The 19801-nt window shown below is 48.3% G+C and overlaps 1 protein-coding gene across 4 annotated transcripts; it reads right to left on the bottom strand.

Annotated features, from left to right (window-relative positions):
- Positions 1-327: 327 nt before the first annotated feature.
- Positions 328-19315, bottom strand: rsf1a (remodeling and spacing factor 1a). 4 transcript variants are annotated; one of them, XM_086216783.1, is made up of 18 exons: positions 19082-19315; positions 16241-16332; positions 15850-15942; positions 15019-15224; positions 14457-14575; positions 14014-14115; positions 12392-13625; positions 12104-12305; positions 11404-11613; positions 10347-10451; positions 10061-10140; positions 9095-9143; positions 8663-8775; positions 8320-8384; positions 7675-7846; positions 6970-7199; positions 6279-6476; positions 328-6084 (listed from the first exon to the last, which is right to left on the bottom strand). In XM_086216783.1, the coding sequence occupies exons 1-18, from the start codon at positions 19233-19235 to the stop codon at positions 5261-5263; spliced, it is 4248 nt and encodes a 1415-aa protein (XP_086072909.1). In that variant the 5' UTR covers positions 19236-19315; the 3' UTR covers positions 328-5260. The 4 variants fall into 4 exon arrangements, with proteins under 4 accessions (XP_086072909.1, XP_086072910.1, XP_086072911.1 ...); XM_086216784.1 differs by having other exon boundaries at positions 7675-7843; XM_086216785.1 differs by having other exon boundaries at positions 12104-12281.
- Between the last annotated feature and the right edge of the window lie 486 nt (positions 19316-19801).

Here is a 19801-nt window from a genome sequence, read left to right as displayed (position 1 = left end):
TATGTAAAAATTTCTTTTTCATACATGTCTGTCCATTCATTTACTATTTTCAACCCTGATATTTACCAGAAACATGTGACATCTGTGTACAAACAGGTCCATCAGGGAACAGACACACGCCTTCAGGTGTCGGGGTCATGACCTCATCCCCGGTACCTGCAGAAGAGTGTGCAGTAACCTGGAAGGTGAGCGGAAGTGCTGCACCTCTGAGGTGGATTTGAAAACATCTGCCAGGAAACTGTGATTCGAGCGGTTCCTCCTCCTCCTCCTCCTCCTTCGTCGTCTCTGTGAGTATTTCAATAAAGCACAGACACGAGGGCGGTTTGAGGAGATGCCTGGATGTCGGTTTAATAACTTAGAAAACATTGATGCGACAGTGATACTACAGTTAACAGTACAACGTGGAAGGAGCCTCGTCCACATCAGCTGGTGAATCCTGATTAGTCGCACTGAACAAACGGTTTTCTTGTTTGTTTTGTACACAGCAGACGCACGCCAGGCTCTGGGGGACGACGCCGAGACCTGCGTTCATCCTTGGGGAGTTCCAGTGGTTTCACAGCAAACCCACTCGCTGATTTCTAGAAGTGAACATGAGGGTTGGATTCTTTTTTTGGGGTTTGTTCTTTTTAATCATGTCAAGGTCACATCTGTCAGGAATGATGACAAATCTATGAAGTCAAAGAGGAAATGTCCGCAGCGGCGCAGCCCAAATGGCCTGAAGGTCAAGTGACCTGCATGCGGGGGACTTTCCAGGACCCCCCTGGCCAAATACTGAAAATAACCGGGCGGTTGAAGGAAGAACAGGTGAGGAGCCTCGGCCCGGTCAACGCCTGGACCGCCGCAGGAAAGTACCTGAAAGAACCTTCAGCCAGTTGGGAGCCGGATGTTTGAAAAGCACATCTCTGAAGAATTTAGAGGTGAAACTGTCTGAACCTGCCGAGGAGGACCTGCAGGTCGGGAGGGAATCCTGAGAAATCCTGCCACGGCTGGACTTTTATTTGTGAAACGGTGACATTTCTGCTAAAAACCCACTTTGCGTTCAGCCTCAAAAAGACGTGAATCAGGCGTGAGAAACACTTGATTTTGTTGGTGAATCCCAACGCGTCGTTGGGTGTGACGATTACTCCCGAGCTCTCTGGGGGCTGTGAATCAGGACGAGGACGTTCGATACACACAAACAGAATAAAAGCAGGACAATTCTGGAAGTTCGCTCTTCCACGTCGACCATGCGGTTCACCAGATTAAATGGTACCAAAAAAAACAAGCACATTTCCACTTCGTCAGCTTGAGCCTGAAAGACAAAACTCAGCACAGAGAACGTCTGTGAGCGGAAAAAAGATCCACAAGTTCTCCCCGCCAAAGATATTTAAAGTAAATTACAGGCTCTGTTCAGTCAGCCACAAGAGGTAACACGTTCCCTCACCTTAATCAACTCTTGGCCATAACGCGTTCCCTCGACTCAATCAAACCGAGGCTGTGAGATACAACGTGTCCCAAGAAATGAGCCAAACATTTGTGGAAACAAAATCTATGTTGTGGCCACAAATGACTTCAGTCAAGGGCACAAATTACCTTGTGGCCATGAGTTCATTAAATTGAGGGAAATGATTCCGTCTGGTGGCCCGCAATAACCAAAGAGAAGGTGCTGACAAAAAGATCCAGAATCTGTTTTTGCCTGCGTTTTAAAACGGAGAATCTGGAAAAAGGATAACCTGCCGTCACCCGTTGAAAACAAGAGCCTGGATCAGCAGGTGAGATTATTTCATCCGCCACGCATCTTTGGGATCAAGACTTGAACAACATGAAGCTGCTGCACCTTTAATCGGTTCAGGTCACCGCGGCGACGTCTGCTGCAACCTGCTGACCCCCTCGGATCAAACCCATCATTCCTACGGGAGCCTGACGGGGTCAAATCAAGACACTGGTAGTACAAGACTCTTCTGGCGCGAACGGCAGCAGGCTAAAACCTCAACAGTGGTTTGACCGTGACGAGTTAAAGAAATACCCAACAAAGAGACCAGCTTAGCTGTGAAACCACCCAGCCTGATTAAAGAGTTTTAGTAAAAAAAAAAAGTTTGAACCAAACTAGTCTGCATGTATCAGTGTTCCGTTTGGGGATGTGAAGAGATAAAAACCTAAAAAGAAAGACGAGAACGAGCGGTGTTCTCTGTAGGCGTCTGACTCGGGCTCCATGCTGGTCTCCCTTCATGAACATCCGCTGACCAACTCTCAGCTGAGAGACCCCCGCCTCGCTCTCAGCGGCGCCTCTCCTCCTCCCCTTCATATAGAAAATATAGCACTATATTTTACAAGAGGACTAAGAACAGAACATCCATTATCTTACAAGGAACAGCATACAGGCAGAGTATGTACAGCAAACATGTTCCCGCCGGCCCGAGGCTTCGTCCACACTACAACCTGAAACCGAACACTTTGGCTGCCGGAGAGTTTATCCAGATGGGCCAATCGTTCTTCTTTTACCTTTAAATTAATTCTATTAAAACAAGAAATTCTGAACTACATGATATAAGAAATGTGCCAGTGTAGGTTTTTTTTTTTCTTTTTTCCTGTCAAACATTTGAACGCAGCCCGGCTCTCGTTTTTGTGGACTTTTTTTTTAACAAACTCCAAGAAAACGCCACCATTTTTAGGGGTAAAAAGAGTTTTTCACCAATGTCCCCACCGCCAGAGAAGAGGTCAGTTGCTCCTCCTTTATCGGGGAGCTGAGACGCTCAGGGATGAGCAGACCGCTAGTTAGCTTAGCACAATGAATGGTAGTGGATGGGAAGTGTTAGCAAGCCTCCATCTTCGTCCCCCCTGCTTCTAAAACATGCAGTTCCTCTTCTGTGCGTCTGGGTGCAAATTAGCCAGGATGTCGGTCCGTCCAGCAGGAATCCTCCTCTTCCTCTCACCGAGGCGGCGGTGATCACGAGCAGCAGTCGCTCCTCTCAAACCTTTTGTCCAGAGGTGCTGCTTCAACTCCAACTCTGAAATTACAATCTCTAATTTAAGTCACTACTTGACAATGAATGTTGAGGACGACCATTATCGTATTAACGCAGGTGAAGCTCCTTTTAAAGAAAAGTGCAGTTAATTGCGCTACATAGCCCATCCACGATCACCCTTTGTGCTATGCTAACTAGCAGGCCTCAGGTCCTGAAAACTCACTGGCGAGGGCGGTGGGGAAGTGCATTCCCCAAAAGGTTGGCGAGGTCCTTCACGAACACAGAAGGACCAGAGAACCGAGCTCCTGTCCTGTTAGCTCCTGCAACTGTTTGCTATGCTAACATTAGCTAGCTACGAGGGTCGTAGCGAGTTGGTGATCAGTGGAACTCAGAGGAGGAAAAAAATCCCACACCAGCACATCTGGACACGCCTCCACCCCAGCAAACATCAGCAGCTGGATGCTAAACGTCACCGTTTGACCGTCTGAGCTGATGGAACACGGAACTTGCGCTTTGCTTCCTCATCGTTTGAACACAAAATCACCGCGGGAATAAACTCGAAGGAAGCATTTAGCTGGGATGTCAACACAGATTACTTCCATTATTGATTGATTATCGATTGTTGATCCACTGATTATTTAATGCATAAAATGTCAAAAATAGTGAAAACGCCTGCTAAAACCTCAAAAAGCATATTTCAGTGTTTAGTTTTTGCTTGTTTTTGTTTCACAGAATAAACTCTAAAAATTCCAGATTCCATACGATCACAAAGAAAAGCAGTAAATCCACATTTTTTTTTTTATTGACCTAAAACAATAAAAGTCTATTAAAACAGCTGTTAATAGTTTTTGAGTGTGGACTGAGTGAATTCTGGATTAATCAACCATCAACACTTGCAGCTCTACCTTCAACATGGGAACTTGATGGACTTTACATGTGCAACTGTGCGCCTTCTGTAGAAAGTTGATTCACTCAAATGTTAAAAGGCATCTTCTCACTCACCTGTGAGAGTCTCATAGCTCAGGCGCCACTATCACACACCTGAACGAGATTTCTGCCACAACACAGAGGAGGGGGGTGTGTGTGTGTGTGTGTGTGTGTGTGTGTGTGTCTGGTTTTAATGGTTACTGACAACTCTAAAACCTTCCTGTTCACCTCCTGCAGGACAAACGGCCTCGACGTCAGACGTGACCAAACTTCTCCCGCCGGTTCAGACGAAAAACAAACAAACAAACAAACAAACAAACAAAAAAAAAACCAAAAACACACTTCCTGTCTAGTTCTGATGACTTTGGTCTGTCAGCTTCTGTCTCTGGTCCCTCTTCAGTTTTTATGACATCACTTGTGCCACATTGACATCCTAGATAAAGCCTGATCAAATTATGGAAAAAAAAGAAAAAAAGAGAAGCGATAAGGAGCTCTCATGAACGCTGATCCACTGTGCAGCTGTCATACGTATTTCTACATGTATGAGCAACCGTACATATTTCAGTCGCTCCTTGTGTCTATTTCTTCTACGCTGACTGCTGCGGTTCGGAGGCTGTGACGCGTCTGCCTGCTTACAGGAGCCGTTTAGACGCCAGCTGTGTTGATTTGGAAGCAGACCACCTCTTCAACAAGGTCTCTGTCAGCTTTTGGGGGCGCGTGTAAGTACGACTGCTGTGTTCACGCCTTCCCCAACGAACTGCGCCGCGACGAAAAAATGGCCCAGAGTTCGACTCAAGCCAACTGAACAAGGTGCGACACGCTCACAAGTAAACACGCTTCCGCTGTGTTGCCAGGCAGAAATCTCAGACGAGAAACTGACCCTTAGCTGTTGTGGTCAGGTGATCGGACCCAAAGTGTTCGGTTTGATACTGGCACTCTGATGGGCGGCGGGTTTTTAAGTGCTATGAGAATGAAGAAGTGCTTTAAGAAGGAGGTACACTACAAACAGACTGCTGAGGCCCAGACCGGACTGATCTACCATCATCCTGCTAAGTGGACCCACCAGAAAGACGTCAGTAACTTTTAGGGAAACGGTCACTGGGACCTCCGGCTCGCCCCACTGACACGTCAAGTGCCGCCAGTCCTGGTGCGAGGAAGCTTTTGGTCCGGCTGGCCGGTTGCTCTGCCGGGGGTGACGATGAGTGCAAACGGTACTCGTGAGTTTCTGCTATGTGTTGGTGGACTACCACAATACGACAGTGAGGAGGAGGAGCAAGACAGGGAGCCAGGGGGAGGAGCTATCCAGTTTCAAAGGTGGTTTGTGGGCCCGACCGTTAAAAAGAAGAAAACTGAAACAAAGAAGTGAGATTATTCACACAAACGCAGCATCACAACTGCGGACTGTTCTGGACAGAGTTTAACGAGTCTGTCTGGCCCTCCTCTTCCTCCTCCTCCTCCTCCTCCTCCATCTCCTCCTCCTCCTCTGTGTGTGAGGGGCCATTGTGTCTGTCCAGCCTGCCTGGTCCTGCACTGTCTCTGGCCTCAGCTGGACCTCCAGCCTCCGGCTTCGCCAGGCCTCTGGAGGTTCGATGTCTGTTTGTTGGAGGCAGGCTTTGGCCCCTCCCCTTTTCCTGAGCGTCACTATCAGCGCAGCGAGAACTCCTCTCTGCCAGCGCAGAGTTTTTAATTTCCTGTCCACCCTCCTCCTCCTCCTCCTCCTCATCATCATCGTCTTCCTCTTCCTCCCCCTCCTCTTCCTCATCAGAGTCGATGCGGTTGAGTCTTTTGCGGATGGGACGGTCCTCCTCCGAAGACGACTCGGAGTCGTCGGACTCGTCCTCGTCATCATCCGTTGAAGGTCTCCGTTTCTTCAGCATCTGAGCGAGCCGTTTGCGCCGCTGCTGCGACAGTATCTCCCTCCTCCTCCCCCTTCCCATCTTCTCCAGGTCCTCTTCTTCTCTGTCTGTCCTCTTTAATCTCCTCCCCTTCTCTGCTTCTTCCTCCTTTCCTGATAGTTTCCTTTTAAGCCTCCTCCCTCTCTCCCCGTCATCCTCCTCATCCTCGTCGGAGTATCGCCTCCGCTTTCCTCTCTTCCGGCTTCTGTGGAGATCTTCCTCCTCTCCTCTCCTCCTGTTGACTCTCCTTCTCCGGCCATCTTCCTCTTCATCCTCAAAGTCTTCCTCATCCTCTGAGTCTCTGGAAGAAGGTGACACTGAAAGAGACGGAAAGATTGTTGCGTGGAGTAAATCTGCAGGACGCAATCATGTCAGACACTTTGTTATCCATCCAGAACTGTTATATAAGGAACTACTGCTACTCGTACTACAAAAGAATACTACTACTACTAATACTACGACTGCTGTTGCTTCCTCCGACGATCAGAGAGGAAAAGACATGGCAACTGACCATCACTGTAGTCGCTGGAGAGATGCTCCCTGCGTGGTCGACCACGAGCCTTCTTCTTGTTTCTTTTCGGTGAGGCCCGGGAGTTGTCTGAAGAGTCGGACGTCTCACGGTAGTTGACCTGCTGACGCTGGCCCCGCCTTAGACCGCCCCTCTTTTTGTCTGCATCGCTGTCACTCATGTCACTGAACTGATCTGAGTCTGGAGAGACAGGAGGAGAGACTGTGACGAAACAGATGTCAGGACAAGATTTTTATCAGAACGGGAAAACTCGATCCGATTCCATCGTCTGAGGCCATTTTAGCTCGTTTTTGTTTTGTTTTTTTTCTGTTTGTCAGCAGGTTTATGCAGAAGCTCTGAGGCTGATTTTTCTACCAAACATGTCTCCAAGTGTACAATCACCACTGTGACATGGAACTACGGCACTTCCTGCAACTCGTTTCGTTCACATTCGTTATTCACTGGACTAGTCGGTCAAACGGCATCAACGAGCTGCGTTCCTGCCGACGTCCACCTGCATGCACCTGGCAGGAGGGTGATGGGAGCGTGCAGAACTACAGCCAAAGCTGAGATGGGAGGAGCTTACAGCAGAGGGTGTGACTGTCGTCCTCCAGGGTTAGTTTGATGGTTAATCGGCCGCTGACACACACGACCTTACAAGTCGAGTGGTTCAGTTGCGCTTCTTTGCACCCACCCATCTCTTCATCGCTGCCCTCCTCCTCCTCCTCAGACGAGTGTCTCCGCCGCCGTCTCAGCCGTTTTCTGGCCCTGTGTTGAAAACGGCCGGGTTTCTGCTTCGGCGCCGCTTTCAGTGCCCGCCTGGGTCGGCTCCCGCTGGCCCAGCTGCCCACATCACTGCCCGCATCTTCATCTTCCTCCTCATCATCGTCTGCACCCGACGCACCAAAATCCTCATCCTCTGAGCTGCACAAGGACAACATGCGCCAGGTTCAGTTCCAATGCTGAATGAACAAGTTCCCAAGGTAACTTATGCTCACTGAACTGAACATAGAGAGGATACTCCTTGGACTCAACACCCATGACTCAGTGAAAGAAACCATGAAAGTTCAACCCAAGTAAATTCACAATGTCGATCATGTTTATAGATACGAATGACCCCAAGTTTCCTGTTGTTTCCCGTTAATTCCTGTTCATTACCATGGAAAGTTTCCAGCTTCTCTTTCTTTTTTCAATATTCACACAATTCTGCAACTGTCGCCACTCCTCATGACCTCGTGCTTACAACTTAAATTCAACAAAGTAAACATGAACTGAAAGAAACAAACACATTTTTTTCTTGAAAGAACTGAAGTCATAAAAAGAGAACAGATGGCAGGAGAGGGGGAATAAAAAGAGGAAACCAGCGCGAGTGGTGAATAATAATGAGGAAGCAAGTCACCTGTTGCTGAGCATGAACTCGTCCTCGCTCTCGGCCGCTGTGCTGTCACTCTCCAGGTCGTTCAGCCTCCGCCTCTTCCTGCTCCTGGCCAGGTGAGTCTGGCCTCTGGCTGGCCGCTGGCCCTCCTTCCCATCCTCCGACAGGATGGAGGTCACGTTTTTGCCCCGCCCTGCTGCATCAGAGTCATCCAGGTTAGGCGCAGTTGTAGGTGTGACTCTCTTAGGGAATCAGACTCCATCATTTTCATGTTGTGAAAATTCTCTGACAATTTTGGCTAAAGTGCGTGATTCTCACAGGACAGGAATTTTAGTTCCACATCAAAATCCTGAATCGCAGCTACGAGTCAGCCAGAAAATTGTCGTGTACCAGCAGGATGAAGAGGTGTGTGATCCAGGAACATTAATAAAGGCCACATTCCATGTCAGTGTGCCAGTTACTGGAGCAACTTCCGGGGAAGCGATCACATCCTCACTCCCGGTACAAACTACAAACTGAGATTCAGCCTCAACACTGAACTGCAAACCAAAGCCTGGCGTCTAAAGGCAGAGATGAAGACGATTCAACACAGTACCAGGAGTGAGTTGATGATTCTCTAAATGCTAACGCTGCACTGGAGAATCGAGAGCTTGAACGTCCTTCACTCACCGCCACAGATGTCGCCGACGTCCTCCTCTATCGCCTCATCAATGGCGTCGTCAAAGTCATCAAACCTGAAAAAACGCACACGCAAACAGGAAGCTGATCGTCTCTTTCTGGGAGTTTCTCATGGTAAGAAAGATTACAAACGCTAGATTTGCTCGTCATGACAAATGGGAGAATTGTTTTAATCATGAACAGAATTTCTCTCAAACCTTTGCAAAGCTGTTGAGCCCCTTTAAGTCCACGGCAGGACATGTTATCATGAATGCAGGGCGGCTACATTTTGGACCAAGTATCACTTTCACCAACCATCACTTTCTGCCGACAGAGTAGAGTTAAAGAAGCTAACCTGTAGCTGATGTGCTTCCTGGTCCTGGTCGACCTTCTCCCCAGGTTTTTACTCTTCTTGGAGTCTTTCTTCGCCGATTTCTCCTCCTCCTCCTCGTCTCCCTCGTCTCCCTCCTGCAACAGACGAGACGAGTCTTAACCACACTGCAGACTCCCATAATTCCCCAAGATGACATCGTTGTTGACCTTCCTTCTAAAATCACGAAAATGCCAGCATCTCTGCTGAAAGAAACATGAGCACCTGTAAGACTTGATTCCTTGACAGGAAACAGAAAAGAAGCAGATCTGAGTTGACATTTATATTTTGATTTTAAGTCTTGTGAGAACTTGCTGTGAATAGAAACGCCTGCTATGGAGTTGGGGGGGGGGGGGGTCGGTGATGTCAAAAAGCAGATGGAGCTGGAAGACATCACGGTCTCAGCAGTTTACTCACAGGAATGATGTTCTCCACGCTGATGCCCACGTACACCAGCCTCTCCCTCCTGGACAGACGGGAAGAGACGAGGGTCAAAACTCACATCATCATTTCAGTTGTCGGACAGGAGAGCGTCACCCTGCTAATTATTAGACTTCATCCTTCTGACACCTCCCCTCCTCCTCTGAAGAAGCGTGAGAATGCTATACAGGAATGGATTCGACGCTAATGTGAGCTACTGGATCAGAGCTGCTCGCGCTGAGGCCGTCTGTCGTGACGACCACAACCACCACGTTCCAAACGAACATTTGAATCTCTACTCCTCGTTTTTCCGTGCACACTACCAGCACAATGATGCCCACAGCAGTCCTCTCACTTTATTACCATCATTGCTGCATCGTTACCGTTTCCAGAATGTTTTATTATCATTTTTATCTCTGTACTCTGGTCTCACTTGCAACTGAGACCTCACTGTGACCTCCGAAGTAAATCAAGTTCATATCTGGGGTGTCTCCACTTTCTCCCTTGGAGGGGCTTCAGTTAAACTCATGAAGGGTGCTGGGCCACAAACAAACAAAATGTTGTTGAAATGCTTTTTTTCTTGTTTTCCTCATGTCGAACCGTCCAGAATAAATTAAAAATGGAGATCCTAAATCTTTAAACAACACAAAAAAGAATGAAGCATCAACAGGGATTTACAGTGTCATTTTTTAAAATGAGATCGGGTCTGTTTTGTTTGTTTGTTTTTTTTTACATCTGGTGGGCCAAATCTGGGCCCTGGTCCGGCAGCACTTTGGGCAGCCCTGGCGTGTTTATAGAGCTTCTTCAGTGACGGGACTCCGGGGATGTTCACTGCGGTCGTGCGTTTGCTGCAGTTGAGCCACTTGCTTTCTTACATTGAGCATGTTTGTAGCCTGAGAGGGTTTCAGATAGTCCCTCAAAGTATTCCAGTGTGTCTGCGTGTGTGTGTGTGTGTGTTTGTACCTCCTCTCTGCTCGCTCCTTTTTCTTGAGAGCACTGTCCAGATTCTGTAGTTGCTCCTCCAGTTTCTCACATAGCAGCTTCTGAAGGCAGAAAAACCAAAGCACTCATCTGATGCAGTCAGATTGAAAATCATGACAATTTCTCCCTCACTACTACTACTACTACTACGACTACTACAACAACAACAACGACTACTACTGCTACTACTACTTCTTCTACTACTACTTCTGCTCCATGTGATATCAGTGGTAAGTGGTTTCCAGTCTGATCCAGTATGAGTGCTTACATGTTGGCAGGGAGGACAGAACCACTCTCCATCTGGAATCAACATGAGTGGCGGGCGCAGACAGGCGGTGTGGTACCCGCTGTCACAAGAGTCACACAGCAGGATCTGAGGATGACAACCAACTATAAACACGTATTTGTACACACATATGGACAGGGGTGGGATTGAATGTGATACTTTCCTACACTCTCCACTCTTGACACTTTTACTTGTCAACTTGACGCTGGAATTGATAACGGATTTGTCGGGACTGCCGACATTTAAACACGGTACGATCTGTAGCCAACCAGAAGTTCTGCTTTGGACCCATAAATCTACACGAACACTCACAAGCTTTTGTCAGTGGCTGTAAGATCAAGATAGATGCGGCAGCGTTTATTCCATAACTTTGGCTGGATTCATGCTACATTATGGAATATACCACGACTGGCCTATTGTCTTAATTTCCCCACCGCTGCCATGTAAAGAGCCCTGGAGCGCTGCTGCGTCTGGCGCCAGGGTCAGGCCAGCCGCCTGGTAACGGGCTCAGGGGGAGATCATAGTAAAGCTCAGGGTCCAGTGCTGCCACTGGAGGAACTGAGCTGCTGCTGGGTTGTTAGGGATTAAATTATCACCTTACAAATGGTGCCCTTGCTCAACCGTCAGGCCACAAGCAGGTGCTTCTACATGAAGTAACTGTATGTTAGCAAAAGGGACACGTGCAAGGAAGAATGAGCCACAACCTTGAGTGAATGATATCATCAAGTGCTCTGTGCTGACTGGGATGTCACAACACCACAAGGGTTACACTGCTGCTCTGCCAGCCTCCAGTCTTCTGCTCTCAGGCTTAGCGCTCCGCTTCAGCTCCATCCACGCAGCTCCATTAGGGCCTGAGGTCCAGACTCAGGTCCAGGGACAGGAGCTGTCTCCTTTCTTCTTGCAGCATTAATCTTTAAGTGACCTCAACTTTTAAACAACAGCCTGTGTTTATGTGGGTGTCCAATTACTCGTGTGTGTGTGTGTGTGTGTGTGTGTGAGCATGTGTGTGTAATGAATTAGTAAATCAGTCCTCCCTCACCAGCTCAGGGTGGTTGGGCAGGCCACAGTGGGTGCAGGCGTCCTCAATGGGAATCTCCTCGGATTTACACGATTCCTCCGAGTCGCTGCCTCCTTCGCTCTCCTCTTCTCCTCGCTCCCGCCCTCCATCCTTCACCTCCTGTCCCTCGTTCAGTTTGCGTCTTTTCAAGCGCATGTTGGACCACGGGGCATGTCGATGCCTCCGTTTACCCTGAAAATGTAACATTAAAAAGAGAAAAGGGCAAAAAGGACAGACAGCATAAGGAACTGAGAGAGAAAGCATAGCTCCACCACAGCTAACTTTCAGCCCCAGCACTTTTGCGTCGGGATGAAAGCTGCCAGCAGCGTGAGGCTGCTCTGAGCGAGGGTGGTGGAAGTGGCATGAAGGAGCAGGCAAACGCTGCACTGAGGTGCAAATAGCACTTCCTGCTGACACAGCAAGCTGGGTTTTCACTCTATTTTGAAAAATGTCTTTTGTAAATGATCTAGAGAATCACAGCTTACAGTCCTGCAGCTCCCAGGAGGAGGACATGTACGTGTATAAAAATAACAAAAACATCATGACACTGCTGGGGTCTTCCTGGACTCTTACGACACCCTCAACCAAGCCTGGTCCAGATCCGCCTCATAGCTTTTACAAAACCCTGCTGAGAGAAGTCGACGTCGTTGAAAACATGGTTGGTAGGACAGGAGACACTTACCCTTCGTTTCCTTATCTGTCTTACAGACTCCGTTTTTTTGTCTTTCTTGGTCGCTGAGCTGTGCTCCTCATCTTCTTCCTCTCCTTCCTCCTCTTCCTCTTCTTCCCTCGTTCTGCTAGGCGTGGCCTTTCTTCTTTGTGGTTTCTTTCTCTGGCTCTCAGCCACCTTCGAGCTTGGCCTGCAGGTTGGCAAAGCAGACGATCTTCAAGAAAAAAGGTGCAGATGTATTTACTGTCCGTCCACTCAGACCAGCTGAAACTAGTCTCATGAATGTTATCGTCCACATACCTGCAAATCCTTGCAGATCTCCTCAGTGACCTCCCCTCCTGCTGGACCTCCTCCCTGCTCTTCTCTGCCTGTTTTTCCCTCAACTTGTTTCTGCGATGAGGAGGGATCTTAATCTTCAACCTGATTCCTTCTTTCTGGAGCTCAGAGGAGGCTTCCTCCAGGGGAGCCAGCCTCTCCTGTGATCCAGGCCCAGCATCCTTCACTTTAACCTGGGCTGCCAACCCGCCATTGATCCCCTCTGGCTGACCCTCTTTTAGAGGTAGGACAGCGCTCGTTGGTTCTGCCTCCACCTTTGCTAAAGTGCTTTTATTCTTTTCTTGCTTATCTTTACTTCCGTCTTCAGCCTCAGGACTCCCAGACCGCCCTTTAGTCCCCTCATCTCTCGTGTCCGTATCATCATGACTGCTCAACCCAGTTTTTGGCCCCATGTCCTTACCCGACTGTTCCTCTATCATCTTTTTAGCCTGATCCTCTGCCGGCTGTGTCTTGGCTTCCTCTGTGGACTGAGACACTGAGGACATGGTGGTCTTGGCCTCCACAGGTCCTTTCCTCACCAGCACCGACTGCCGGCTCACCTCCCTCTCCTCCTCCACAGCTCTGGAGCCACGATGATCTAAACTCGGCCCATTTTGTTCCTGCTGCTCCGCACCGGGTGTCCTGTGACACTCAGATGAGCTGCGGATAACCCCTACGTGACCTACAACTTGACCTATGACCCCTATGACTCCATTTTGTCCTTCTTTGTGTGGCAGGAGGACAGATGATCTCCCATTGGTCAGTTCCTGCCTCAGTGCACTCACTGCTTGCAGCTGCTGGGGGGGCTGTGGCCCCCCAGGGGGCGCTGGACAGAGAGGCAGAGTCCCTTGACTCTCCTTGGTCTGGATCACCGATGGGTTACACACGATTATACTGCTACTGTTGCTGTTGTTGAGATGGTTGCTGTGGTAACTCTCAGCCAGTTTGAGCTCCCTCTTCTTCAGCGGTATCTTGGCCTGCTGGTTGCTCCTGACGACCGCCCGCTCTGCCTCCTCTTCCTTTTTCATCTCTTGCTTTACAGCAGCCGTGCCCGCTGCCATGACGACAGACACGGCATTTTTGTGTGCGTCCGTGTTACTGGGTTCTGATTTGCTGACGGTGGTGATTGTGCTCACGCGGTTATCAAAGACGGGCGGTTTATGGTTGGGCTTCTCTTCTTTCTCCTCCTGCTTGATAATTGGGGTCTCTTCCTGCTTTACTGCAAAAAAAAAAAAAAAAGTAAAAGAAAATCATACATGTTGAAAAAAGCCAGAAACATGCAGGTATTGAAATAATTGGTTAAACCAAAGCGTGTGGAGCTGATGTCAATTTAAGGGAACCTTGGTGAAGTAGGAAGCACTTGAGGAGCGCAAACCTCTGCAAGCGAAAGATTCTGGCCCCTGACACTTTGGTGCTGAAACCCTGATGAAAGCTGACACTCCCATGCATGTCACAGTGTGTGTCAGTTCCATCGAACTGAAGGGAGGGGATTGTCTGCGTCCTGCGTCAGGCAGCAGTGTGGAACACACATTTATCAAGAAGTCTTGCTGATAAACGCCATCACAAACATGGCAGAAGCAACCGAACATAAAAGCGGTCTTCGTTACCTTCGATCGGCGGTTTCTCCTCCTGGGCAACCTTCTTATCATCAGAGAGCTCTTCTGGGGTCTTGGAGGGTCGGGGGTCGGTGCCTCCGCTGGCCTCGTCCTCTAAGTCATCATAACAATCACACACAGGAAACCGCGTTAGTAAATCTTCACCCACTTGAGTTAAAATCAGAAATCTTGGCCTGCTGGTTCCTTTCATTCTTTCTCTCATTATTCCGACTTCAGCCTGGCACTACAGAACATGTGACACAATGACATGTTGACGTTGTGAACTCCGTTTGTCGCGACAACTTTCTCTCAGTACAGCGACTGTTTTTGGTTGTTGTCTTTAAAGCTGCACCTCACAGAGTTTTAGTTCTGAGCACATTTCAGTTGTCAACTTCATTTTGTTACGCTACGTTCCGACGTTTCCAGCCTGTACTTCTTTCATTTACCCAACATACCTGCAACTCTCTCTGTAGGGCTGGCACTTCTGGATCCAGCCTGGTTCTGATCCCGGTTCTGGTTTGGTTCTACTTGGGCCTTCAGCAGCTCCAGAGCATCCGCCAGGTCGTTACGAGTCCTAATGAGACACTTCAGTTCAGTGGACATTTCTTTTGCGGTAAAGCAGGAGGAGAAGGATGAGACCTGGACGGGGGTCACAGCTGTATTCTTCTAGTATTCTACTGCTAGTCGCACTGCAGACACGTGTCGTAGACGGTGGACAGGCGTCGTAGACATGCGTCGTAGACGGTGGACAGGCGTCGTAGACATGCGTCGTAGACGGTGGACACGCGTCATAGACACACATAAACCTCTACTGAGCATTTGAAACTCGAACCTCAGGGCTTTGCATCATTAGCAATCACAATTAATCTTCCATGCCTGGAAACTTAACGACTTTGTCAGGATGTTCATTACCCCATGAACCCTGAAACTACCTCGGAGCCTGAAAAGACCAGAGAAAACAAGAGTGGCGGCCGTGAGAGCACGCTGTACTGAACCAGAGCGAGAGAACAGGTCTACCTGACGATGCACTTCCAGGTGGATCCGTCCAGGTCGTCCTGCTCCTCCGTGTACAGCCGGATGTTCTGCTCCTGGTCCAGCTGAAGCCAGTACATCAGGCCCTGACGGTCCCGCCCGATAGGCTGCAGGCGCATTTTCTCGGGGTCTTCCTCATTGACCGCCATCTTGAACTTGAGGTTGTCATCGAACTGACACTCGCAGAGATACTGACAGGTTAAAACAAAAACAACATAAATAAAAGCAGAGCGCTGAGAGGAATGGCCGGCACTTGTTTCTGCTGCTGACAAACACCAACAGTATTCAAGAGATCCGAAAGCTCATGGAGGCGAGTTTCGGTGTGAAGACAACAGCGTAAATATGAGCGAGTGAGACACGCTGTCATTTTAGATGCCCTGGGGTCGACATCACTGATATCATAGTTAAGTGGACAAAGCAAATGTTAGAGCAGTTGTAGAAGTTCAGAAAATCTCATCACTATATTGGAATGAAGCCTGTAAAAATCAATATTTTTCCCAGCCCTGGTTCAGGGCCAATCGGGCCAGAAAAGTGCTTCTGCAGAATGTTGTAACCTGGATATAAAATGTCAACACTTCTTCAGTTTCGCCTTTGACATTTATGTGGAATTTTGTCATAACCAATTAATGAATTCCTGAGATACGGCCAAAAAAAAGGCCACACACAACCGAATCAGCTCATCCTTGAATCCTAGTGGACGTTCGTCCCAAATGCGAACACGTTCCCTCTTCCTGATAGATGTCGCACCCACGGGAATGGGCCTTTCCACAGATAGACTGACAAAACAAAAGCTATCAAAAGGAGGAAGTGTCGTACTTTGAGGATGCTGGACTTAGACTCCATGGTCATTTCCTGGTAGCCGTTTTGTTCCAGCTCCCACGCCCAGGTGCTGTTCAGCTCCTGGCAAACCTGCGGGGACAACGACGCCATTTAGTGGTTGCATACAAGCCCAACTTCCACATCTGGTTCACCCTCCGTCAGCTGGAGTAAAACAGAGCTATGGGACATCCTCAGGTCGAACGCATCTTTGTTATGACCCTAAATATCCAAAAACTTCAACACCAACACATCACCTCAGCTGCTGGCACGTTCAGGAGATCTGGGTCCAAAGTAATGCTGAGTGGTGGTTGTGCATCGTCAGGACAGGCTAGCACATGTGATCGGAAGCCACACACACACACACACACACACACAGTGAGTAACTAACCTTGGCCAGGTACTTTTCCCAGCGGTCAGTGGTAACGGTCTTCCCAAGTTTTCGGAGCAGCTTCACATGGAGCTCCACAAGAGGTTTCGGAACTGAAAAAACACACAATGGGAAAAAAACAAAACAAAAACAGATGAAACGCGGCCCTGATCATTTCTGGAATGAGAGTCTCACTGGCGTTGCCTCGCTAAAACCTTCACATTTAAATAAAAATCAGTGACACAAAGATCGTTGGCTGGTTGTGTTGATACGTGTCGTCTTCCCCTGAATCAGGCCTGAAAAGAACAGACGCTCAAACACGCCGACAAGAACAAGAAACAGCTTTGGCGCTGCTTTGGACTCGAAGATTCCTGCCAGCACTGGGAAAACACCCATTTATGACGGGCAAATGCGTTCGATTTGAAAGAAGGAAAATGACCTATACGGCCATCGTGTCATCCGACTACCCCGCGATGTTTAGGTAACAATAATAACAGGAAAAAACTTTGTCAGTCTGAGAACAAAGTGCTTTCCAGGAAAGAGAGAAGGACGTTCAAATTCTGTTCAAAGATAATAACCCAGTTTTACCTTTGTTGACTGGACTGGACTTTGCAATCAAATGTAATATTATCCAAATGACATGAGCTGCAATTTCTGGTGACATACGTCAGACCCCTGAGGACCACAGAAGGCGCTCTTCTAAACACTCTCATTATCAGACATGATCCAGATTCTCTAGAACCGAGGGGGACGGGGACGGGGACGGGCCCGCTTAGAACCGACTGCAGCTGAAATCATAGCTTCAACCTATTGCAGTGAAACTGACAGCAAAAAAATTCCCTCTAAAATAACGAGTCATACCGCAATCGCAATATTTGTCTAAATAACCCCCCCCCCCAAAAGTGTTCTGAGTTCATACGAAACCAGAACAGGGACGCACCAGATGTTTCATCAACAGCATTCAAGTTACTTTCGATATGGTTTGACAAGCACATTTTCTCAGTTTTGCACAGGAATTTAAAAAAAGAAAGAACTTTTGTCAGTTCTTTTCTTCATCTTAACCCACAAAAATCATCTTCAGTTTGGTTTGTTGCGGTGCTCGCTGTTAACGACCCCCTGGATAACCAGACGATTCATCTCAGGGGTTTTAATCCTTCAATGAAGTTCTTTTCTTCTTCTCTATAAATAAACATGACTTTACTTGACTCGCTGTACGCTGTGTGTGTGTGTGTGTGTGTGTGTGTGTGTGTTTCACACTCCCAGCAGCCAGGTACCAACACTTGAGGTCCTCCTCCACTCAAAATGTGTTTTACTTACCACTGGTCTGACGTCCACCGTGCAGGGTGACGTCAGCCAGCCTGAAACTAGACGGCTGATTTCACGTTTGTCTGCTGAGACTTTCTCCCTTCTCACTCTCGCAGGTTCAAAAATCAGTCGCTATCCCATACGCGACTTGTGTGGTTTACACAGTTGTGACCTTTTTGAAGTGAAGAATCTTGAAATTTAAAAAAAAACACCAGTTTACACATCTTTTTTAAAGTCAACATATGCAGCACCAACGAATGGAGACTTAAAAACACCTTTTTTCCCCCACTCATGGTAAATAAATGAGGAATATCCTTTAATTTCTACTTCCACGATGTAAAGACGTGTGTGTGAAGTGTGAGACTGAAAAGAAACCTTTGAATTGGGGGGGGGGGTTAAGTTCCCCCTGCTTTTAACTGAACCACAGCATTGTTAACATGAGTTGATCAGAACCTCAAACAGTCGCAGCTATCGGGACTTTCTTTCACTGCAAAATGGAAAGCGAGGACGAGCCACTGAACTAACGGGAATGTTGTCACAAAACCCGCATTAGCCGAGGAGCAAGGCCGGGTTATTGAGCTACTGATCCCCAAAGTGCCTTCAAACAAAACACAGCAACGTGGAAGTACAACTTTAACAACAACAACAACAACAACAAAAAGTTGACGGGATTTTAAGTTAGCTCGCCTAGCTAGCCAGCAAGCAGCTCGTCGGCTACATAACCGACTGCGCATGTGCACATTTGACAGCCACTCTTCCAAGAAAATAACATCCTCTGTTTTTAGCTGGCATCCGTCGCTCGGTAATGACAGCCGGTTAAAATACAGTCAGACGGAAAGTATAACACCATAATCAGCGTATCGAGCCGGCGGACATTGTCGGGGTTGCTGTTCGGCTGCCTATTTGAGGCGAGGCCGTTGAAAAATTACACCTGACAACACTCCGGAGCTAACTGGCTGACTGTGTGTGGTCACTGCTGCATCATGGCTCCCTCACCAAGTTTAGCATTCACGTCTATACTAGCATGAACACCGTCGACCTGACACTTGGTTTGCTGGAGGGATGCTGAGCCGAATCCCCTACACCGCTCTCTCCAACTTCCCTACAAACCTTTAGTCAGAAGTGTCTATGTGTGTGTGTGTGAGAGAGAGAGAGAGAGAGAGTGAGAGAGAGAGAGAGACGGAGACTGTGTGTGAGCGAGAGAGAGACAGAGAGAGTGAGAGTGTGATTTGGGTGCTAGCTCGATGTTAGCAACCAGCGTTTTCTCCTTGTCAGAACTTAAAAACTTGGTCTGGTTGGTTTCTCGAGTAGGAGCTGACTTCAAACCCGGGTAAATAATCCGTAAAAGCAGCCGGAATAAAGTGTTAATCTGACGCTGTTCTGAGGGGCCACACACGTATACACACGCACATCTTCATCACCACAACCGTGTTGGTGTAGATGATGATGATGATGATGGTGGTGGTGATGGTGGTGGTGGTAGTGGCCCCCTTCTCCTCCGGTCTCAAGTGTCGCAGCTTTCAACCACTTCTTCACCCGCCACTGCCAGCCTCTCACCTGTGTTTTTGTCCCGCAGATACCGTTCCATCTGCGGGAAGGTCATCTCCGGCAGGTCCAGCGCCGCACCGTACCGCTCCATAAACGAACAGACCTCCGCGAAGCTCGGGCAGAGCGCCGGGCCGGAGCTCCTCAAAACCGCCGGAGCAGCCATCTTTCCAGGCGGAGAGAAACAGGAGGGGAGGGCCGCTTCTGGGATGCGACTGTGCGAATTAAATGAATGGAAGGACTGAAGCGTAGTTTACAAGCGTGAATTTACTGAGCGCGAGAGAAAGCAACTTCCGGGAAGTATTTTCAACATAAAAGTAACAAGGACGTTCGTATCAAATATAAGAAAGAAAACCAACCAAAAGCCTTAATTTCGCCACTGTTCTTTCACCAAAAATGTCAGCTAAACAACTCGAAATACAATTGAAAAGCGGCTTAGCAGTACGTTTAGTTCTTGATATGTCCCAAATTAGTATGCTGAAGAAACGCACCCTTCTTGTTCCGGTTTCCTCACGGCAACTTGACAGAGCGAGAAGTTGGGAGGACCGGAGTGGTTTATCGCGATAGAAAAACATCAGCAGCAGTTCAAAATGGTTTTGGTTTCATTCCTCAAATGTCTCCAGAAAAGAACATACCATCCTAACAGCAAGAACAAACACGACCCCGGTGGGAACCAAACACAAAATCCGCCTTGCTTATAATTTGGTATCACGATATTCGTGTGAATAAAAT

The sequence above is a fragment of the Aulostomus chinensis genome, chromosome 10 (genome assembly GCF_037954235.1).
Source record: "Aulostomus chinensis isolate RoL2024-O1b breed Wild chromosome 10, RoL_Achi_v1.0, whole genome shotgun sequence".
NCBI classification, from domain to species: Eukaryota; Metazoa; Chordata; class Actinopteri; order Syngnathiformes; family Aulostomidae; genus Aulostomus; species Aulostomus chinensis.
This window is presented reverse-complemented; position numbering and strand designations above follow the sequence as displayed.

Excerpts from the sequence above, each read along its gene's own strand:
- rsf1a (XM_086216783.1), bottom strand. The coding sequence starts at position 19,235 with ATGGCTGCTCCGGCGGTTTTGAGGAGCTCCGGCCCGGCGCTCTGCCCG. Across the intron at positions 11,614-12,103 it reads GACAGATAAGGAAACGAAGG|GGTAAACGGAGGCATCGACA; the intron begins GTAAGTGTCTCC and ends TTACATTTTCAG. Across the intron at positions 10,141-10,346 it reads TCTGTCCTCCCTGCCAACAT|AAGCTGCTATGTGAGAAACT; the intron begins GTAAGCACTCAT and ends TTCTGCCTTCAG.